We start from the raw sequence: 24,296 nt of genomic DNA, 5'->3' as shown, positions 1-24,296 counted from the left end.
TGTGCGTGTTCAGGTTTGTTTCAGCAGGGAAGTCTACTGGCAGTTAAGCAGCTGCCACAACTACTTGGGTTCCTTCATGCAGACGCGTGCGTGCACAGCTGAAGTGGCGGGGACTGCCCTCTGAGGTCACTCTGCTAATTATCTGACTGATTATAATGGACAACTTTGAGGAGGAGAGAGAGAGAGAGAGACAGGGAGCGAGGGAAAGACGTGTGTGCATCCGGTGTGACCAGTAACTTCAGGATGGATTTGAGCTTCAGTGTATGCATGAAGAGTATGAGCATACACAGGACTGAATGCTGTTCAGAGATAACAAATGTATGCATGGCTTAAAGGACAAAACAACCCTTTTCCTATAAACGAAAAGTTTATAGGAAGTGACTCCTTATGTATAGGGCCTATAATTTAGCACTACACCCCTGTCATTTGCAAACCTAACACAAATAATTGCAGAAACGCACTCAGCGCTCAGTGTGAAGCTCTCCAGAGGCTTAAAGGATAAAAGTAACATTACAGTGCAGTATTTTATCAGCAAACAACTAAAAAGACACAGCAGCACTTTGTCTTTATCTTATCACTTGTCAGTGCGTGTCAGCTTGAAGAGCGACAACGGAGAGACGCAGATAAAGAGGGAGGGGAATTTACTGATAGTGTAGTTACAGAAAGAGATGAGACAACTGTTGAGAGGGGGAGGGGGGGGGTTATAATTGAACAACTGACTATTTTGAGAAGTGATAGCGAGGAGTGATTATTGTGACAGTGCTGCTTAAAAGTGCTGGATGTTTGCACAGGACGGGGCCGGTTCGGAAAGACGAGCAAATACAAGATTCCATCCTTCCCTTCACATTATTCTCCACTGGTGTGTAAAGTGAAGCTCTAATGACCTCTGTCACCCAGCCAATCCATTCATTTCACGCTGTCCCTAAGGCCAGACACACACGCAGCTCTCTGCACTGGATGTTTCATCACGGGACGGTTTCATCACAGCGGCATTTTTACAACAGGACCACTGTTGACCTCGGACACTACAAATAACCAGGGTTGGATTCTGACAGGAACCCAGAGCGAGTCATCTGTACGACTATAAACTAAACCAGCCAGATTTGTGAATCAGCATGGGAAAGTCATTATGCAATGTTTTAATTTGGAGCAATGGAAATGTTCTTTCAGTCTTTCTAAAAGAAAAATACCACTACTCAAATCTAAATCCCTGTACTTTTGTGTGTTGTACCTGGGAGCTGCTCATCTCCAGACTCTGGATCAGTCGGTCCCAGCGCTGGGCGAAGCTGTCCAGTCTGGCTTCCAGTTTGTTGGCCACATCCTTGTTCTTTACACTGCACAGCAGGTCCTGACTCATAGAGCACAGCTTGTCCATGGTGGGACGCTTCACCTCCAGGTCTGCCTTCACCATCTGCAGGGAAATAAATAACGTTGAGGATGTAAGCCCTCCTGGTATGACTCTTACAATTTGTGAAAAAATGCGTAAAAGGTCAACTCAAATCAGTGTATTGTTTGTTTTGCACAGGAGTTGGTTCATGTAAAGTTCACGGTCTAAGAAAAGGATTTGGTTCTCACAGCAAGACGGCGGAGACAAGCCACCATCTCTGCCTGGTCCTTAAGGTTGGAGGTCTTGATGGAGCTGACCAGCTCCTCCTTCTGAGTCAGCCAGGAGTCAAACAAACACTGTGGGGGAGGAGAGGAGAGGAGACCACGGAAATCCAAAGAGAGGAGGTTTGTAGGAGAGGACCGATGAATGGATTCAAGTCAGAGAGAGGGGGGGGGGGAAGGGAGACGAGGAGACAGGAAGAGAGGGAGAATAGAATGAGAAAACAATTCTTATCAAGTGGAAGTCGGTGCACTTGAGGCCACCGTCTCCTGTTGGTGCAGAAAGCTGTTGAGTGCAGCATCGTGCTCCTCAGGCCGCTGAGAAACAGCCCGACAGTATCTCCCCTCTGCTCAGGATTAGGCTGAATACTTCTGTTATCTGAACATGGACAGCTGATTTGCAACCAGAGCCTCGGGGTGAAGCCTGAACGAGCACTTATCCAGAGAAAGAGGGGGAATTCAATTTGGTGCATCTCCTGATGTTTTGAATAATTTATCAAAAAAAATAGATTTTTATGGCTGTCTAAGAGCCATTGCAGCCAATGATCTCTCATTATAAAGTGCAGTGGAGAGATTGTTTCATGATCTGTCTGTACTCAGTGACCATGAGTAATCACACTTCTGGGGCCACATTGGACACATAACAAAATCTGAATAAATACATACAGAACAAAAAAAATGAATCTATAATTAAAAAATGTCATCACAATTCAACACAATGTCATAAAATGTCAAATAAATTACTTTTATTAAATGTATGTTTGGCTCTAAATGATACAAATAATTTGAATCAATTGAAATTGAATTTAAAACAAAGGGTGACTCTGGCCTAAAGGGAAGCAACGCAAATCTAGTTTTGGGAAATTTTAATTGAAGCCGATCAGTTGATCACATCAAAGCCAAAATTGTGATTTTAGTGTCGTCAGTTATTAATCACACAACACGAGCAAATCGGATATCGTGACACATCCAATTTCCTTTACCACGTCTGCTGTGGCTAAAAATATCATCTGCTAAAATGCCAATAAGGGACAGACAAAATAAAGACTTGTCTCCAATAAGGGCGGCATCAGAAAGAGCATCTAATTAAAAACATTAATCATAATCTCTATTTATGTAACAGTCAGTGTGATCTAAGTGACCTTGGAATACAGCTCTGAGTCTAAACTGCTTTGTGGAAATAAAACATTTAAATAGGAGATTTGCTTGGGGATAGGACAGCTGTGTGTGTGACCTCATTCACACTGGGCATGCATTCACAATCTGTAACAGGATATCTGAGTGGATTAGTGCATGTTCTTGTATTGTGATGTGGAGTATGATGACATTACAGAGCTGGTGGCCTGACTGTGGACTCTGCATCTCGTCCTGCTGTGTCCTGTCTCTCTCTTTGTGTATAAGTGACATATTTAATCTTGTGATGTACACTGGGTATACACTCATGGGGACTCGTGCACATAATTCAGCTGATCTGTCTGAGATACATGACATAATGTGACGTCTGTCCCAGCTTAGAATCTCTCTTAAAGCATGAAGAATGTGGGAGTAGACATGATGTGGATGATCTAATCCCATTATACATGCAGCAGATAAACCGCTGTGTGCCTGCCTCAGCTACACACACACACACACACACACACACACACACACACACACACACACACACACACACACACACACACACACACACACATCTACAGACACACTCATACCTGTTCATTAGTGAAGTGCTGCCATTTCAGTAAAATCTCTTGAAGCAGAATCCAGCGTTCTTCTGTCCATTTACAAATGGCTGCCCAGCGATCACCAAGCACCTGCAAGAGCACACACACACAAACACACACACACACACACACACACACACACACACACACACACACACACAAACACACACACACAGACACACACATTTTAATGTCTACGTTATCACACAAAATGTGAATTATTTCCCCTGAGGAATTGAGAGATTTACATCACGTTGCCTCACAGGCTAATGGATTCACATTTTCACTGGCCAGTTTAATTCTTTTAGCTGCCAAAAGTGCAGCTGTAGTCCTGTTCTCCCCCAGAGGGACGGAGCTGAGCATGGTAGTGGAACAGTGTGAAATTCAGAGATGACAAGGGGCGAAAAAACCTCTACACCCTATGTAAGTGAATAAAAGCCTTTGGCTGTAGAGATAAAAAGGGTCATGAAATAAAGGATGAATACCTGTGTTTTATATCACCTTGAATTTAGTATTATCTGAAAATCTTAAAGAGGAAAAATCTCACCTCATATCCTCAGATGGATGTTTTTACAAACACTCAGGAAATAGACTTATGCAGTGATTTCTTTACAGCACATTCCAATCAACCTTGGATTCCTCCACTCACACACCAACAAGTGAAGGAGCTGCTGTGCAGGATGTGGATCTGCCCTTCAGAGGCACCTTGGGTTCAGTTGCTCAAGGACACTTTGACATGTTGCGGGGGAGATGCTGGGACTCGACCGATCAACCTTGAGATAAGTGGACGACCCACTTTACCAAAAATATTTCAATGCTCTACATTCACTAGCATTTTAATTAAAAACAGTTGGTATTCAGTGGTGATACAATTTCACAACGAGATTTATTGACCATATTTGCTTCCATGCAACAACTCCTACTGATTTGAACTGTTTCAACTGCTCCTCCCTGGCTACATCCTGCAGGAGCACTGACAGATGCAGAGGCCATACGAGCTGCAGAAGTTTATTTTCCCTGACTCCGTTGTATTGGCAGCTAGCTGTTAGCAGAGGAGAATGGCAGAGACACTCCATTTAACCGGCAAAGACAAGACGCACAGTTTGCCCACTGAACAATGTCATCACGGTGACAGAGAGACGGAGAGGAGAGAGAGGGTGGCTGAGGGAGGAGAGGAAATGAAAAGACAATGAGATGCAGGAAAGTGAGCGAGTACAGACAGATGTGGAGAGAGAGGCTCAGCGGGTTAATCTTAAGATGAATAGCCTGTAATTAATCATGTGACAGTTCAGCTGCATGGGGAAACCAGGGAAGGCTTCTTCTCTTTCTGCTTTCTTACATCCTGGCACACAGCGTTTCCTCTCATCTGCTTATCCCTCTAATCTTGTGTTTAGTAATAAACTGCACTGCAGGAAACAAGGCCGCTTAAACCCCCAGTCGTTGAAAAGAAAGTCCAATGAGGAATTGCATTAGGGTTGTAATGATATTAGATGTGATTACACTTTGCACACAGCACAACCGATGTGCGTTCGGCATTGTAATTGCTTAATATGACATGGTAAATAATTCAAGATACTTGCAGCGCTTTTGTGTCATTAATATACGTATATGTGCAAATTAGTTTTTTGTAAAGGGCGTCTGACTGAAGTTTTAAGAGTTTATGTCTATCAACAGCTCCTCTAACGTTTTCTCCCCCCGAGGGAAAGTGTCATTCTCGTCCATCTATCCAAGATTCTTCATTTCCTGTTAGTGTAAATTGTCAGCTTTGCCCAAATGAAGACAATCACTTGAGCTACCCAGAGACTAAACCCCCATGAGCTCCCCCTTTTCACCACACATCAACTCGGCCCAGTGTGCACGCTTCACAACAACCTCCATCTGTAATTAGCTGTGGTGCAGTTCAGGTTCACACCAGATTCCTAACAAACAAACCAAGAGGAGTGAGCACTAAGTTAAACAGACAGACCGATAACTCATTAACTGGAGAGTTCTGGTGATGTCATCAGTGTATTACTGAACCTCTGAACCTGATGTGTTTATCTTCTCAAGAAGACAGAACTGGTACTCAGCATTATTAATATTATAAGACTGTAAATCAACCACTAGATGTTATGAATAATAATTACCACCTCCTACACAACGTGTGGAAGCAATTATAGCACATTTAACCAAGACACCAATCAGAGGCAAAATCACCCATAGATGTTTTTTTCATGAGGAGATGAGAATGAAAAACTTTACTGCAACTTTCATGACCTCTCATAGCTCGATCTACTTCTACCAAATGTGATGTGACAACTTTTTTTATTCATTAGAACATAAAGGAACTGTTTTTCCTCTCCACAGAAAGGTCAAAAGGTCAGGCTGCTTTCTTATGGAGCTCGTCAGTTAGTGGTACAGATGCTTGTTTATCCAGCGTCCTTCGATCAACAGCACGTCTTCAGACTGAGATACCTTCCAACAACTGAACACTGTGTGTGTCTGTGTGTGTCTGTGTGTGTGTGGACTGATGTGTGCGCTCTCACCTGAAGTTTGCTCTCCAAGGCCGCGGTGGCACTGTCTCCACTGCTCTCGTCCACCACCACCACCATGTGGGTGAGCGAGTTCACCCTCACCTGCTCCAGCTCCAGGTCCTCCTGCAGAAGCTGCAACACACACACACACACACACACACACACACACACACACACACACACACACACACACACACACACACACACACACACACACACACACACACACACACACGTATGGAGAACATACACTTAAATGTAGCACCACAAAAATACACCCCATCTACTTTCAATGATGGTGAAAGTATAAACCAGGTGGCAACAGACCAGTTAGAGTCCACAGTGTTTGTTCCAATCACAAACCAATGATTTCTAAGTTAGTGTCATCATGATGTGCACGGCGTGTCCCCAGATACCCTTGATCTCATTTCAAATAAATTGAAGTAAATCTCTACAGCTGTTTGATTGGTGCTAATTCAACCGATCTGAGCTTGTTTCCCCCTTTTAAGTGACAGAAAAGCCAAAACAGCACCATAACTGAATTTATAGTCAACACATCCCAGTCATCCATCCTCCCAAATTGAACCCAGTGTGCTGCTTAAGTGTTTACCAGTGAATTTAATTACGACAGCTTCTGTGTAGGGAAGTTGGCTAATTGTTGTTTTGCCTCAGCCAGAGCCAGTGCAGACTTGTTGTTTGGAATCCATTCTGACAGAGCCTCCTACTGAAACGGGGCTTGGGTTTCACTCAAATCTTTAAACAGACAGCTAATTCCGTGCTATCAGGATTTACAGATGATGTTAATGTGGGTGCAGACCAGAGCCGCAGTTGGTGCAGTCGGTTCTTTTTGTTGGGATGGAAAGTTTGTTCTTGACTTTGGAAACAGCAGTTGGGGAAATAATCTATACACCAGATTCATTAACTAGCTGCTCTGGAGGTTTTTTATCATATATCATTATCTTCTACAGCAAATGGAGATTGTCACCGAACAGCCAATGCTCAGATTTTCATTTCAATTTGTATTCTATTGATTTTGTAAGGATATCGAATCCTTAAATGTTGAAAGAGAAAGTAGACTATTTTTAATTGATATAATAATCAAAATAAATGTATGGCACGATTTAGAGCATGAAGTTACAGGTTGCTCCTGAAACTTTACAAGAATAAAATGTGGTTGAGATGGTGATATATATCTGAGTCGTCAAACTGAAATGAAAAAGTCCTGAGAGACACAACAGCCATTTCCTGTGGACAAACTTGAGGCAAATTCTAAACAAGGGAAGTTGTGGAACTGCAGCTTAATTTTCTGTTGAAAGGTGAAACCTGACTGGGTTTGAAGTGCAAGTTGAACGCCCTTATCTCACCTCCGGCAGAAAGCAGCGCCAGGCAGGACGCAGGTATCTTTCTCCTTCAGCACCCACGTTGTTTAAAAAGCAAATACCCTTGTGCCTATGGACTTGATACAAGTAAGAACACATTCCGTTCTACAGTAGCTGAATGTGCATCAGTCCAAACTACATTTTCTCTGTACTTTATTTTTATATTTCTTTCAAACAATGATGGATAGATGAATTACTGAACCTGGTTGCTCCGCACAGACCCAGATACTCAGGGGTCCATAATATTTAGTGTAGTAAACTTTATTTCTATCATATCCGTAGAGAGATGTTGTTGTGGGTGTTTTGTGGTAAGACGCTTTGAACTGCACATTAGGTCAAGAAATAAACAGAAGCAGTAGATTCTCACTTCTCCCCTTTCACCTGTCACCTGTTTGTTCTGAGGAGCTAAAGGCCCACCTGTGTGAACGTTAGGGTTACAGCTGCCCACCTTGTGCTCTTCCACTTGGTGCTTGACGTCTTCCAGGTCCGGGCCGAGAGGCTGAGCCCCCATCCTCTTGATCCGTCCCTCCGTCACGTCCAACCAATCCGTGAGCTGCTGCAGCTGCTGGTGCTGTAGGTCCATCAGGACCTCATGGAGTCTGGGAGGGAGAGGGATGTCATTGAGTTGTCAATCACATTAACATTTGGCATTAACAGAGCCTTGCTCAAGGACAGTTCAGAAGGGCAGTTGAGGGTTTGGTTAAACACCCTCGTGCCACAAACAGTGATGGTTTAATGCTGCTTTCACTGGTGGAAATGGTCAAAGCATCTCTTCTCTTCTCCTGTTCACCACTCCATTACAACAGACCCTTGTTGTCTTGTGGTATTTGGTAGTCAAGGCCATGTCTCCATAGCCTTGTGCTTGAATCAACAAGATTATCATAGAAGATAGCTGAACAGTTAATTAAATTTGGCTCTGTGTCAGTTATCATTTGATCCACTGTAATTAGAAGGGCCGCTGTTCTTTGTCTCCATGAATGTTTGCTACTGGGCCGGGATCTTCATTTACTGTGTAAAAAGAGATTGAAGTTTATTCATAGGCCTCAAATAAGTCAAATTGTAAGTGGACACAATTTCAAAAAGTGTGAAGCCCAATCACAGCTAAGCTCTGATAATCCATCATTATCTATTTTATACTTAAAAGCCCGGCATGTTGTGCAAAACCTAATATTCAGTAGCTCCCTGACGTAAAGTTTAGATGGGACGGCGTAAGTTTTCATGTTTCAGTTGACATTTGGGACTTGGCAGTTCATTGTTGTATTAATGACTTTATCAAGTGTGCATGTACCTGGTCTGTCTCTCCATGCTCGACACTCTCAGGTGCTCCCACCGCGAGTTCAGGAGGTTCATCTGCTCCCTGACCTCAGAGTCCTCATCGTCGCTCAGATTGCCCTCCGACAGCAGGGCGGCACCCGCCCGGAGGACCCGCCCCACGCTGCCCTGGTGGCTGGTCAGCTCCACCATGTACCCCTGGTGGGAGACAGACACACACATTTCACACATCACTACTCCCACTTAATGAAGTATAGTCCCGCCCCTCACTTTGGTGCTAAGTCTATTTCCTCTGACCACTTAACTCTTCTAATGTTCTTCTCGGGTCTTGGATGTTAAAACAGTCAGGGTTAATTTCATTTTGAGAGAATAAAAGTCATTACTAAGCCAGTCTTTGTGTAAAGCCACATCCATCAGAGTTAATTTAACACTTACAGTTCTCTTTAGCAGTTTATTAGCTCTGCAAGTGGACAAACAACTTCAGACTCCACACATCAGCGGCGTGGACCTTTCTGACACGTCTGCTCGCCTTACACCGATGAACAGCAATTTGTTTTTTTCTGATTTTCCAGCCTGGTCCCTGCTCTGCCTTGTATCTCATTTGTGTGGAACTGCTCTGCCGAAACTTAACAACAACAAATAAATGAGTTTTGCCTCAATGAGATTTTAAAGAGGTTCTCCAGTAATTAAGTAGTGCGCTTTCATAAAGTTGTTGGACCTGTGAGAGAAATGGTATTAATTTCTTCAAAACCTCTTGATTCTACATATTCATCTTTCACAGGATCGTCCTTGTGTAGTAAAGACAAAGTCCATGCAATCAGTTTGTGATATATCTGTTTTACCCTGTTAAAATCAGTGTGTAGTTATTAGTGTAGATACTTTTCAATTTGAAAAGCTCTTTCAGATCCACAGGAGAATTTTGCCACAGGCCAACTCGTACATCGTGTGCAGAGTAAACTGAAGTTTGTGTATTAAAGTGGAGTGGCCCCTTCACTATGTAAAGCGAGTATGTAAATGAACAACCACTTGGCAAACATTTACCTCAAATGAAACTGTTTAAGTACGAGTCATAAAAAATGACTTTGAATAAAACTGGACAAATCAAAGAAAGACTGAAAGAAAGAAAACATTTCATGTCAAAAAAGCAAAACGAGGTCATTACCAAGTATTTATTTAGCTGAAGATTATTAGAACATAGTCACCGTAAAAAGATTTAAGTTTTACTATTTTGTGTGGATAAAACTAAGTTGGATAAAAATGTAAGAAAGAAAAACATCACCATCTTCAGCATGACATTGCTCATTGTTATATGTTCAACTCACAAGAGATAAGTCATTATGAAATAATTATGAAAGAATATTTAGTGCCATATATTTTATGTTACATTGACAGTCCTGAATGTTTGTGTAACTATTTGCATTGAACATCTTCACTGCTCCAGCTCTTACCTCATGTGTGTGAAACTGCTCCTTCACTTCCTCCACATGGCTGGAGATGGAAGGCTGGCCCTGAAGTCCATCTTCAGCCGACAGCAGCCATGTCAGCACCTTAAAGTACAGGGTTGAATTAATATAACACGATGGAATAAGATATACATTAGGTTTGGGATATAAACATTTCTTATTGCTGACAGTAAGAAAAATGCAGATACCACCAGACTGATCATTTAACAGAAGTTAACGAGGGCATCTACCTTATTTAATCTTCTGACTTTTAAATCTAATCTGACTTTACCTCCTCCAGTGCAGCTTGGTAGCTCTCCAGGCTGGTGGAGCCTGGAGGAAGTGGACTGAGGCCCCGCTGCAGCTCCTCCTGGCTGGGCGTCAGGAACTAGTGAAAGGAAGGGATGTATGGGATATAAAGGGGCAGAGATGGAACGGGATAATGGAGGGTAGCGTGAGGAGAAACAGAGGAATGGATGGTGTCAGGGTTAGAAAAGGTGTTGAGAAGTTAAGGGAAGGAAATGAGGAGATGAAACGAGGGGGGAAGAGGGCAGGGCGGCAGAGGGATGAGCAGAAAACCGGCATCATGAAAGATAGGTGGAAGATGGAGAAGATAGAGGGAGATGAGGAGAGGCCTGTTAGTGTTCGCCATTACCGGTACTGACAAGCAGTTCTGGCCTTTGTCCAACCTTAACAACTTGTCCTCATTCTCTTTGGGCCTCTCCCTTGCTCTCGCTCTCTTTCTCTCCATATCTCTCTTTGTGTGCCTGCTACTAATCTGGACACTAATAACTTCTCTCTTTTTATCTCGCCTCTGTGCTCCCCTTCCCATTCTATTCTTCACTCTGGTAATAAGGTCCTGAAAAGATACACAAGGCCCATCCGCAGAGCAACTGTCCAGCCGCAGTCAGCGCCCCTCTCTCTCTCTTGTAGTAGTAGTAAAAGTATGTCCAGTTTTGTCTGATGCTACAGCTTGAAATGCTTTTAGATATAAAACAAATACCACATACTAACAGTTTCAAATACTGGATGATCTGTATTCTCCATAGAAGTAAATAGATTTCCATATCCAGAAAGGGACTAAAACTAAAAACTAAAAACTAAAAAGTGGGATGACACAGAGGTTTTTATGCTAAACTCTGCTCCACATCCTGAATTTCAAAGAACAGTGGGAGTGCTTCAACAAAGCTTATCTGACAAACGATCTTTTCTTATTTTGATGCCTTTTAGGTGCCAGCCAAGTTAAGTCGAGCACCCTGCTGGTACATTAAACATGTGACACAGTATTTGAATATATTCCAGTCAGAGAGTCAGAGCAAATTAAAGGGGCCACATTTAGTCGCACGGTGCCAACTTTGAAAACGGAACATTTTGAAATGTCATGTCTTGGAATAGGGAGGAAGTATTAAAAATAAGTACAAGAGGGGTTTTGTGTTTCAGGGCGCAGTGTTCTCTGTGGGGGAGAGGAGCTCCCTTTACCACAGACTCCAGCATTTTCACTTGTCAGAACTTTTACAAACACAAAAGAACTCAAGAAAACTGAAAAAACTCTATATGTGAAATCAGAAACAACTGAGAAGTGTATAGCTCCTCCTGATTGTACTAGTTTAACATTATACCTTATTTAAATATGCTTGTGATGATGGACTAGTAGACGTTTGCAGGTTTGGTGTAATTCTTCTAGTGAGTGAACCCTTTTTTCCATTTGGTTGCTCATAATTACAATCTAATAGATATGATGTCAACACGTGATCAGTTGCGTGTCCACTGCTCGTAAAGGTCTTGGGTCCCTGAGAGTCTTCCAGAGAGAAGTGGCTGCACCCTCCCTGTTTTTACCCTTTTGCCTCAGTATGGATGAACCAAAGAGAGGCAAGGTGTTGATTAATGAGCTGTAGAGGTGCTGGAAGGTGTATTTTTAAACTAGAGAGTGAGTCACATCAGCTAGTTCCCCTCCTTCTATTCTTTATTCTAAGATAAACAAATTGACACCAGTTGTTGATTCATACTGAACGACATGAGAAAGTATCAATCTTCTTATCTCACTCTCAACAAGACAGAATATGAGCAGGATAAGAATGTTACTGATTGATTATGTTGCTTAAAGGCAAAACAATCAGCCACCGCTTTAAGTGTAATTAGTATCACGTCTGGCTCATGAATTGTTAAAACAAATAACAATAGAAAAGTACATTTCAAACCATGAATTATATTAAGACACGAAGTGGCTGGAGGGCACAAATATCAAAAAATGTCCAGCTAAGCAAATCCCACAGTTTCATATCGAATCAAATACCACTTTTCTGACACCAATTCCACTTTTCAACTTGTTTTCAATAATGAAACATATTCAAATCAGGAAATTTGCCAAATGAACCCATCCTGTTGGAAGTTTACCTTTTGAAGTAAGTTTGCAGGATCACTCATAGACTTATGATGGACATTTTTTGTCAGTGACAGACAAGAGCAGCCAAAACAACATGTGTGCAGCCAGAACATGCAAAGACAGGTGGACGTTTGCCATGGAGTGTTAGCAAGACACGGACCTGATCAGTAAAACGCCTCCTCTTTTGCTCGGGCGACTTGACATAGGCAGCCTGGGTGTAGGCATAGCTTTTATAGCGAGGCTGAGGGGAGGGACTCCGCACTCGCCCATGAGCCACACTCACTGTGATCTGAGAGAGAGGGACAGAGAGATAGAGACGGACAGAGGGTGAAGCAGGAGGGGTGGGACACGGGCCAGAAAAAGAGACGGAGAAAGAAAAAGAGAAGCAAAAGAATGCAAAACACAGCGCGAAAAAACAAACCAACAGCCAAATTATACGGAGGCAGAAAAATGCAGGAGGCCAGAAAAAGAGAGCGGAGTGCACAAAAAGCAAGTGATAGTGAATGAGAGGCGAGAGAGAGAGAAGCAGAAAAGAGGAGGAAAAAGAAACATAAATAATCACACATGAGCTCTGTTTCCATCCAAATGTCAAGCTCATTTTAGGTGAACTTTGAAAACAGCAGGGGAAAAAAAGAATTGAATACAGATTAGGTGCATTTCAGTCACCTGAGGGTCAGAATAGACATTTCATGAGAAAAATAGAATGTCAAAATTGAATATTGTGCAAGTAGTTAGAAAATGCACTGGGCCCGTTACATAGTGTGAGAGTGACTTTACAAAAGCCCTATGGTCCAAGGAATCTTTATATCTGGACTGAATCATTTACTAAAATAATCTATTTATCAAATACTATATTTCCTGGTTAATGCACTGGAGTAGAAGTGTAAGTTTAGTTAAGTTAGTACTAACGAATGAAGTATTAAGTATTAAGCACCTGAGTAATTGTACTTGGTTACATGAGTGGAAAACTGAAAAAGAAATGATGGCTTTTGAACTTTGGATGGAAACCCAGCTGTAGATAATGCCGACATGAGAGGGGGACGTAGACAGGGAGAGCAGATGTGTGTGTGTGTGGACACAATGAGAAACAGACAGTCACAGCACAGAGTCAAAGCGGATGCTGTTGTGGATCCAGCTCGTACACGTCCACCACACCCACCCAGTCACCATCAGCCTCCCTGACACACTGCACTTCTCTCTTACTATGGAACAATGACATCCGCATCCTGGTTCCCACCACGTTCATCCCAAACCAGCAGCAGATCTGTGGAACTGCCGTCCTCAGCACTTTATCAGCATCTGACATTTAATGGCCAGCAAACAACTTAGTGGTTTCTTTTTTTAGTTGACCTGGTTTCATTAGATCTCAGAATATTAATTATAACAACAATGCAGAACTTTTTCAGACTTTTTTAAGGACTTGCTTTTTAAATCGTTTGTTAACGGAGAGAAGTTTTGGTTCAGAGATGTTTTTGCAATATTATGACTCTTCTTAAAATCTATTGTTTTCTTCAATGTGGCCCTAACAGAGCTCTCTCCTTCAACTTTTACCAGTTAAATCAATCATGCAGCAGTAAACTAATATTAAAACTAAAAGTTAACAAATCTAGTTTGCTTTACCTTTGGCCTGGGGTCGGTTGGGAGTGAAAAGCTGTATTTTTGGCTGCTGTGAGAAAGTACAAGAGGAAAATATTCCACTCAAGTGTAGATGTGCTGCACACTTGATCACTCTCACGCCGCAATGTCCGATGAATAATTTATATCCCAGTAATAATCTGCATTCACTTCGCATGTCTCCCATGCATGATGAAAAATTCAAAGGATCCCTAAGTGAAATCATTCCACTAATGGGTCCTTTAGTGTGTGGCAAACACACAATAGTAGATCGAGCCTTTTTAAATGAGGTTAACCGTTGGTTGTACAGCAATAGAACTATTACTTTCCATTTCATTTGTGGGAAATTCTTAGTATAACCAGTATAAAATACATCTATTGTATATAAACATATAAAAGTTTTATGAGGAGAGTCAGTGCTGCAGCTGGTAGAGGAGGCACATCAGATAACAGCCTAACCCTTCAGCTCGATGATTTTAAAAAGCACTGAAAATTCATGGGGGGCGTTAGCAAACAAAATCAATAGCAGCTTTACGTGTCTGTTCCGAGAAATGGAAAAAAAAAAGGGTGTATAATCCTGTTAAATGTGACGAATAGTGAGCTAACTCCTCCATTTGAAATTATATAAAGTGAAATAATGCTTTCATGATCCTGTGTAATGGTGTGTTGCAAAAATCAATCATGTTTCAGAAAGTAAGACGTAAGACCCTAACAGTATTTCTTATAATAATAATAATAATAAATAGCTTTTCTAAATTTGTGACTGGGAAGTAAAAGTCAAATATTCCTATTTATATCTTAAATAGGCTAAATGCTGATTGGATTGGATTTGAATTTTGAGTAAATGTAACACGTCTTCTATAGCTGGAGTTAAGCCTTAGTGCAACAAGCCCCGCCCCACCAACCCTTTGACCCACGCAGCAGTCAAATTGTGTAAGTGTCTGATTTTCAAACAGCTGAGCTCTTGTTTGACGTGCTTCCTTCTTTCTGCAGCAACAAGCTGAGCTGCAATACGGAACTCAAGTTAATCTGCCCACCACAGACGCCTTCTATCTCCCTTCACCCGTCACTGTTTGTGTCTCTGGCTTCTGTTTTACCCCTCGCTCTACTCCCCTCTCTCTCTTTCAAGGTCGATTACGTGTCTCCCCCCCCCCCCACACTTGCACAGAGCAGACAGCCAGAGGCGACTGGATCAAATGGTTTCTGGCAAACAAACTCAAATACACATTATTTCCACCTGCTCCGAACACCAGGCGAGTCAGGACATCTCAGAATGTCACAGATTAACTGTGACTGGTCTTGAACAATGGTCTCAAAGTTTGGATTTAGTAATTTGTGCGTTTCTCCTCTCCTCCGTGCTGTGGGTCGGGGGTGCGGTGTTGATGTAAGGAGGTGGTGACGGTGCCACTGTTGATGACAGATGAGGCAGGAGGCAGATAATAGCTGTTGTCAGGAACTCGTTTTTTCTGACTTCTCCCTCGCACGTCTTATTTGTCTGCTCCATGTCACTCCTCACCCCACTTCTGTTCTGTACTTCTTTATCTTTACACTCCCCTGCTTCCTTCCCTCCTTCCCTCTTTATCTTTTCAATTAAATTTACATCTTTCCGCTGCACTTCTCCGTCCGATTCCCAGCAGTGAAATTCCTGCAGTCTCTCTCCATTTTCAGACACAGAGCTGATGAAGGAGGGAGGCTGAAGTGGCCATTAAACAGAGTGAGATAATAATATTACCAGCCATTACTCCAGGAAGCACACTCCATCCTACTTTGGTGAGACAGCATTACACTGACCTCTGTTTAACTCAGCTCCAAAGGTCAGAGCTGGTAGATCGAATTTGCGACTTTAGATTTGGTCCATTTTTACAGCACATTAGTTCCGAGCTTCTGTCTCAATTCAGCTGTCAATTTTCATTCCGACGCTCACTAATTCCAGGTACTGACGCAGAGAATGAGATATGTCGGCGGCTCGTTTTCACTGGAAGCAGCCGGGGGCCTGCGTCGCTCCGCATGCCTGGCAGGAGTTCGGGGATCCCTCGGAACAGGCAGGAGGAAGTGAGCGAGGAAAAGAACATCTGCTCCGAGTGCTGCCTCTAAGCCGAGACTCTAAGATGAGTATGTGGCTACGAAATGGATAGATAAGTGGATGAATGGACAGATGGATGGCCATTAGATGGATGCTGAATTGAAGTTTCATTTCAAAATAAGGTTTGGGAACATAAACCGCTCTGCTCAGTGCGCACAAGATCTTAAAAGGGTAATTGCTTCAGTGCTACTCTTGCAGGGCGTTTGCTTGTCATGCCAGAAGACGCTCGCCACTTGCCAATCTTAGGTTTGATAATACAGACAGAGCAGACTAAGTAATGCACCAATTAAAAACACATATTTCTACATCATTATATCCACTTGCTGGTGCAGAATACCTATTCAAAGCTAATACTTTATTTAAAGTGCTCTTTATGAGCCTTGATATTTCTATTATAATAACTAGACTGTGCAACAGTGGCTGTAGGTTTGAAAAATGAACATAGACTAACTTTTCAAACTTGTCCAATGCATTGACCCTATGTTTGATTCTATATTTCTTATATTTGAGGAATAAACAAGTAGATGTTCATTATGTCAGTTATTGCTTGTGAATGGAGGGAGTAATACAGCCCACTTTAATGATTCCAGGCTCGAAAGTGCTTTTAGTTCCTCAAAGCTGGGTTAACATGACTTGCTACCATCGAGGAAATAAAATCCCAATGACTAAAATCGAGCTCTGAGCTTCTCCTGGCTTCTTCACTGCAAACCAGAGGGAAGAGCTGTCAAACAGCCAAGAACGTCTGACCTTAAACGGCCCCTTTTTGTCAAATGCAATTTCAGGAGCAGTAAAGCTGTAGGGATATTATCTTTAGTCAAATCATTTATCTTTTGCCAGATTGTCTGCATAATATCTGCCATCAATTTGTGGTAGTTCTCCTCTTAATCCTAACTGGTAATTGAAATGGTCGTGATAATCTCCTCACAGCTGGTTTCTCCAGGACACCTCTTCTCAGTTTGCTGTAACATTATGAAGTAAGTGTGCTGTCAAACTTTATCCAATGTATCAGTAACTCTTCATCTTTTTAACCACTTGTCAGCCTGTGTGGCTGCTGGTTAACATCTTTACTTTATTTAACAGAACTACAATGAATGGAGTAGTTCCAAAGCTGCCATTGATATCTTTTGACTGCTTGTAGAAATGTGAGATCTAAGTGTCTTCACAACTCCACTGTTCCCCGACCTTTCCTTTTCCCTCAAAGATTTAAAAATCTCTGCCGAATTCCTCAGATTAATTATATTCTTTGTGCTGCTGCCGCACAGTCCTGATTTAAGACAACTCCAAGGACATTTTGAAGCAGAGATCATCTCTTCATCTTCTCAAAAATACTTCAGCAGAGAGTGTGTCCTGTTGGGAGGTTCACTTGATATCTTGATAGAGGAGCAGGTTGGCATGAGATAAGGGGATTGAAGTAAATAAGTACTACTACTAAGTGTACTTAGTAGTAGGGTCCATTCTCAAGAACAGAGCAATGAAATGTCAAAGTTAAATGTAAATTATTGTACATGCAAAGGAAAGACTCATGAGAAATGAATGGTGGCATCTTGTTCTCGTCAATATTTCAGGTAAACTGCGTGGCGATGTTTTTTTGGTTTCCAATCGGAAAACACAGGAATTATTTCTGTGGGTATAACTGGATGAAATTTTGTAAAAATGTATAAAAACAATATTCATAATTCAGACATTAGTGTCTTTTTCCTACATAATAAATGAATGTTGCATCTTTCTTTCAGACATTTCAGCATAATTACAAATATAGCTCCAGTCATTGCACAAGGTTTGGCTTGTGTGCAGAGAACAGTGGTACCGCTGCATCTCAGTGGGGAGTTGAAAAGTCACGATATGAAAGCAGGAAGGAAGTTCTCAGTTCTCACAGACTGTGATATAGATTTTAAAACCCATAATGAATAATGATAAGAAGCTACACCTGTGTGGCTGTGTGTGTGTCTAACCTGCTGAGAGAAGCGCTGCTGGGTCTGGATCTGGTAGTGCTCCCCTGCTGTCGTCCGGCTGATGCTGGCCGCTGTCCCGGCTCTCGGCAGAGTCTCCACCTCCTTGATGGCCTCCATGGAAACGCTTTGGGGAAACACCTGGAAGAGCGACGTCACGTACATGAGGACGCTCTTCTTGTCCGGTTGGGGCACCGCCACATCTGAGGAGCAGAAAGTGAGACAATGGTTGAATAAAGATGTTATCAACCTTCATTTATAGGCTGAGTAGGACTCCTCGTGATCGGTAAAAGAATCAGAACCAGTTTCCTGCGACAAAATCTCTCGTCTGGACCAGTTTACATCATTGTTTACATTGTCCAGAAACTTTATCAATAATGCATCTTGGCCCATAACTGTTATGAGTCAACGATACCCACTCACTTCTCATGCAATACTTTGCAAACAAAGGATGCTGAGACACAGCAGGAAGGAAGGGAATTCTCAGCTTAGACTATGGAGGTACTTCCAGACAGCAAGTGGTTCTCCATGGGTTTTGGCTGCAGATTTGCCACTGGAGACTGGCAATTGCATCAGTTCATGATGGGTGAACTTTAATGTGACCATGGCAACCACAGAAACTACAGGGCAGCAACTTTTGTAGGCCACTGATGACTCATTTAACTGGTATCTGAGCTGATGATGATGATTCACCTCTGATTCAGCAGCAGAGAAAGAGACAGAATCTGTGGGAAAGTCTGAATATCCAGTCTGGAGAATCGACCACTTTGAACCTGCTGCATTAATCGCGTCATGTTGCTAACCACTTCCTCTGTTTGAGCTACAATCATCATTATTCTGGGTGGATAGCAGTTATCATTAGCCTGCGGTGTAAAGGCTGGTGCGATCCGAGGTAGCTGGGAGTTTGATACCGTCTGAAAGCACCAATCTTAAATAGATGTGAGCTGATTTTTGTCCCTTGTGATATTAAACTGAATATCTGTGGCTTTGGGGCTGTTGGCTGTGCAAAACAACATATGAGAAGATGTTAAGTTTAAAATTGCCTTTTGAGCCCTAAAAAACAGAAACACAAAGATCTCAGAAACTTGGGCAAGTTTCAACATTTGACATGTGTGTATCCATGTGGGGATAAGAGCATGGCGACTTCTCAGGTATCTCACAGCCTGCAGGGTGATGGAGCAGACAGTCATTTGTCTCAGTGTCCACTAACGACCGGAGGCCTCTGTTTGTACTGCTTTTTTAATTTCCCATAGCATCGCTGTGTGTCAGTCAGTCTGTCTGCCAGGAAGCTTACAGCTAAACCGAGTCCAAGCGAACTCGTCCAACAGGTAGATGAGATGAGGGGCGATTTCAAGACGGGTGGCCAAGAGCCTGGGGCCTGGGCAAAACTAGCACAGACGGATGGCAGCAGATGAATGAGCTTCGTAAGAGCCTGAGACGCAGAGAGAAAGAAGATAAGGAGTAAGTTTAAGTTTAAGCCGAGGGAGAAGCGTCTGGGAGCGAGAGAGGGGGAGGAAAAAACCCTGTTAATAAACTGCTGGTTGTGGCTCTGTGTAGAGCGAGGTTAGCTCATGACTTTAAGAGTAACAAATGGCAGCAAAAAGAAAGAAAATATACAAACTGTGTGTTTGCCGTGCACCAAGAAAGCTACTGTATGTGTGTTAGCTGATGTGAGCCTGAGGGAAATAAACTGACAGAGTAATAGTTGTATATTTGGGCTGTGGAACATTGACTTATGAGCATCAGAGAGAAATCTCAGGGTGTTATTGTTTGTCTGAGGAGGACAAACAGCTCCATAAACACTGCCACCATCTGCAGGAGTGTGTCGATGTGCACACGCCTCCCTAACTGCTTTTGATTCCTCGGTTTTTCTGTCTAATCTCCATTTTTATCATTTCACCACAGCTCTGCTATGTGTGCATACTAATTATGGATGTTTGTGTGTGTAACGGAGGTTTCCTGTGTGTGTTTGAGTGGATTGTATGTGTGTGTTCAGGCATGTCAGTGTGTACAGCATCTAAATGAATGACTACATATGTGTTTGTTGTTTTTTCTCACATGTTGCTTCAAGGTTATCTGCTTGCTTCTGTTTGTCTGTGTGTGCAGTGATTACATCTAAACATACACTGCGTAGTTTGGATTCAATATTTTCTGAAATTATTCTCTAAAAATAGTTTTTTGGGTATTTGCTGATATTTATCTTGTAAAATCGTATTCTTGTACCAAACATACACTAGATTATTCCATTCAGGACTTGTCCTTGATGCTACATCCAGCCTCAGATCAGATGTAACTTTAGAGATAAACAGTTTGGTGGAGAGAAACTTGTCAAACCAATATTCCACACTTTGCTGTGTTTGTTCAAGAGCTATATATGTGACTCCCGAGAAATACAATTTGAGAAGCGAGTTGAAACTCAGAGCTTTGACTCCGGGCTGCAGACGTGAACAAAGGCTTGAGAGCAAAGGGAAACAATGCAGAGACGAACAAGGAAAGTGGAAAAGGAATTAGAGTGAGACGCAGACAAAGACGGGATAAACAAAAGGTAGAGATACACAGAGAAAAACAGGTAAGAGAAGAAATTAAACCATCAGATCCTCTTTCTAATGCTTTAAGAAAGCACATGTGTGAATGTTAAATTAATTAAATCCACTTGTTGGCATATGTATCAACAAGCTCTTTTTTTAATTTATAGAGGACACAGTCTGTTTGAATCATATCAAAACTGATGAAGGTGTAAAATGTGAGTGCTGTTGTTGAGGAACTCTTCTGGGCAGATGTCTTATCGCGCAATATGCTGCAGGTTGATCTGAATTTAAATCAATCGCTTGCATTTAAAATCCTCCTCACGCCTTGTTTATTCTGACAAACTTTCTACTTGTCTCAACCAACGATCGTTGCACTGGAGTTTGAATCAGAACTCGGCTTCAGGGCTTTGACTCAGAACTCAAAGGCATGAACACATCACGCCTGAGACGTTTTCAGACATGAACTCCGGGAAATTCGGACAGTTTCCAGTGTTTTTTCCTTTCACATAAGAAGAACGTAGCAGGAGATCGTACGGGTCTGATGCGTTCACAACAACAGGAGAATGTCTGGAGCATTCAGGCGAGGGGTGGCGCCTGGGTGGAGCAGCAGGAGGCAGGACGTTACCCTTAAATCCTGCTGCAGAAAGCACCTTTTTGTTTACGTTTTATTTGCGTTCTCACATACAGCGCTTTTGCAAAAATTTCTGGAAAATGTCCGAACTTAGGTGCATGTGTGAAAGCATCTGTTTTATCCACCTCTGGTCATGTTCAGTTCGACTTAATCCCCGTGTGTGTGGAATATAACAAAGCCGCCTCATTTGTTCAGAAGAACGAGGGAATCTGTCGAGCTGCGGTGCCAACATAGAGGGTTCTGGCAAAACAAATACAAGGTCATCTGGTGTTTCTGTTTATCTCATGATTGCCACGAGAGAGATAAAACGGTTACTGCCATAATTACTTTCCAGAGTAGTAGCATCCTGTATTATAACCTTCTGTCTGTGTTTTGGTGCCTGATAAGCCTTTAACCCATTAATCTGTTACTCCACGGACCTGGATCATATTTCTGGCTCAGTCTAAACCTGGAAGGGGGCAGAGTGTTTGAATTCAGGACCCTGAGCCAGTAGAAGTGGCTCTGCCTGAGGAAAAAAGGTTTGCTGAGTCAGTATCATCTTTTAAATTTAATCTTAAATCCTGATTTTGTTCATTTTACATCAACATCCTCCTCGGGAAAATAAATGTATTCTTTTCACATTTGTTTTATTCATTTTTGAATGATAACTGAGGGTGAGGGTAGAAAAATATTCACTTCCTGTATTAAGTCTAAGAAAAGTTAGATAAACCATCATTAAGCAGCCCTGTCTCTTACTCCCACCCAACTTTATCTTTATCGACCTCTTTCTGATGAGTGCAGTAAATCTGGATCTGCTGTATGTTCGCACAAAAACAACAACACCCCCATTTGTCACACAGAGACAATGTTGCAGTAAACTTTGACCCCAGTCATCTTCCCTCACTTTATCCTCTTGCCTTGACAGTTTTGATTAAGAGCCTATAAACTGGTCTGAGGTCAGCGGCAGCCCTGGCAGTTATAGATGCCTCTGTGAATGTACTTGTTAGGAGGCGTCTATTGTAACTTCTCAGGCAAGTAAAGGATGTTCTTGCCGATCTGTCCCCTGTGCATCCAGGATCAAGTCCCTCCTTATGCCCAATCACATCATGGGTCATGATTAGAAGGCGTGAAACACAATGGGAGCTTCATCTTTACTAGTGTTCTTTTCTGAAATTAACAGTGTTTCTGTGTTGCATGTGTGCGACTGTGTGTTTGTGTGTGTTAGTTACCCTCAGGGTCCAGCAGTCTGTCTATGCCCAGGTGTTGTTCCGCCTTACTGAAGGCGTGTTCCAGTCTGTCGATCGCTGACGTCTTCTTCTCCACCGAGCTCCAATCAAAAAGCTCAGGTCTAGAAGAGAAACAAAACGCTGATCATACTGAACCTGTATTTTAATTTAGCCAGATGAAGAGAAATACCAAGGATTTGCAGGATCATGTCCCCGGTTGATCGTCGTCTCAGAGCCTCAGTGGAAATGCTTTATCACATGTTGCATTCCCCACAGTAAACAGGGCTGACATTTTGGTAATAAAAATGTTTAATGCATTTTATTATAATGCTCATAGTTAAAGTTTCGCAAAAAAATGAAACACAGTGTAATTCTCTCACTTCAGCTGATGCAGCTAAGTTTATTTCTGGAATTAGGTTACGGTCAGTCAGCAACCGCTCATCTGCCGTGCAGCGATTCTGAGCTGGACGCAGTCAACCCAGTCCGCCATTCATTTCCTCAGTGAACAATGGAAGTAGACCCTTATGATGCAGAAGAGCAAGTTCACCTTGTATGTGATTTGATTTTAAATTCGCCAAATGTTCCTTTACTACAGGAGCAACAGGGCAAACGATGTGCAGGGCCGTGCCCTTGGTGTGCGTGATCTCTCCTGCCGTAAGGCGCCTGCTGCCAGATGCTACCTAGACATTATTTAATTCATAATTATACGAGGCCTGAGACCCAAACTCTCCTGGTTATCCACCGAGTCATGAGATGGACTCTTTGTATCAACTCTGCGGAGCCATTCATCCATTTATTCATCTGGCCGTTCATTTTTTATCCATTAACTGCTTAAGTATGTATTTGTTCTTTCGATCATTCAATCACGGGCGTGGGCTCACATAAGAATCAGAGTGCACGGTGCCAGACTGTTGCTGTTCACTTGGTGCCACAGGTCAGACACTAGCGACCAGAGGGGGTTTCAAAGCCAAATCATTTCATAGTAACTTAGCAACACACTACCCACAATTGGCCTTTTGTTAAACGAGTGACAGAATAATAGTTTTTAAGATTTCCGACGTGTGGTTGCAAGACAAATGAGATCAGAAGTCAACTGTTTAATGTTTAACTGAAGCTTCTGGCTGCTATGACTCAGTTACAGTGGGCTATTTGCTGGTTGGTTTAACAAAGTGCACAGTGGTGGGTTTGACAGCACCGATCCATCACCACACATCTAGCTTCACTGACACCTGACCTTTACCTCGTGGATGAGCTCAGGACATCCTCACTTTCATTTTCATTTCAGGATGTTCCTGAATCCGTTCTATGTAGACTGGGTGTCTGGATTTATTTACAAAGATTCCCCCTCTGCTTGATTAGTCTCAGCTACCTAAACACAACCCTCCGCTACATTACACTACACGCACAGGTTTGTCAATACATATGAGGGATAATTACAAAATCTTACTCTGAACAAACAGGCTCATGGGACATTTTAATCATGGCAAAAACAACACTGCCAAATAAAATAGAGATTCCTCCATGCGTTGCAAGCAGCAACACTGACAGTCCAACTCATTGACGTCCAGTCCACAGCTGATTAGGTTTAAATGAAGACTACGTCAGGCTTAATTTAGCTGCCACTGTCTGCCTCTGTGGCCCCGTCTCTTTTCATCCTTTTTCTCAGTTTAATGGGATCATTTTACACCTCCAAGTATATCTTATACAATTTGTGAACAAGATCATAATTTAGACATCTTAATAATCCAATAGTTTCTCCCTGTGCACCTCTTTGACTTCCCACTATCTGTCCATTTCTTGTCTGTGTCTATTATTTTATTATCTTCCCTTGTCTCTCTGTATGAACACACACACACACACACACACACACACACACACACACGATGCTGTACTATACCTGTGGCTGTGGATGAGGGCATTGAAGGCCAATCCATCATTCCAGCTGCTGGAGAAGTTAACCACGTTGAC

The 24,296-nt window shown here is 42.4% G+C and overlaps 1 protein-coding gene across 6 annotated transcripts in view; it reads right to left on the bottom strand.

Annotated features, from left to right (window-relative positions):
- Nucleotides 1-24,296, bottom strand: part of dmd (dystrophin) — a 176,915-nt gene that overhangs the window by 84,200 nt on the left and 68,419 nt on the right. For 5 of the 6 annotated variants that reach the window (XM_047339155.1, XM_047339157.1, XM_047339156.1 and 2 more), the window contains exons 7-18: nt 24,226-24,296; nt 22,332-22,450; nt 17,968-18,167; nt 12,479-12,607; nt 10,228-10,323; nt 9,942-10,040; nt 8,510-8,691; nt 7,670-7,820; nt 5,855-5,974; nt 3,318-3,419; nt 1,576-1,683; nt 1,232-1,411 (exon numbers count right to left, since the gene is read on the bottom strand). In XM_047339155.1, the coding sequence (XP_047195111.1) occupies nt 1,232-1,411; nt 1,576-1,683; nt 3,318-3,419; nt 5,855-5,974; nt 7,670-7,820; nt 8,510-8,691; nt 9,942-10,040; nt 10,228-10,323; nt 12,479-12,607; nt 17,968-18,167; nt 22,332-22,450; nt 24,226-24,296 (1,557 nt within the window). The remainder of the gene's footprint in view (nt 1-1,231; nt 1,412-1,575; nt 1,684-3,317; nt 3,420-5,854; nt 5,975-7,669; nt 7,821-8,509; nt 8,692-9,941; nt 10,041-10,227; nt 10,324-12,478; nt 12,608-17,967; nt 18,168-22,331; nt 22,451-24,225) is intronic. The other variant, XM_047339160.1, reaches the window with a different exon arrangement.

This window comes from Hippoglossus stenolepis, chromosome 24, assembly GCF_022539355.2.
Source record: "Hippoglossus stenolepis isolate QCI-W04-F060 chromosome 24, HSTE1.2, whole genome shotgun sequence".
Taxonomy (NCBI): Eukaryota; Metazoa; Chordata; class Actinopteri; order Pleuronectiformes; family Pleuronectidae; genus Hippoglossus; species Hippoglossus stenolepis.
Note: the sequence above shows the minus strand (reverse complement) of the source record. Positions and strands in the feature narration are given on the sequence as shown.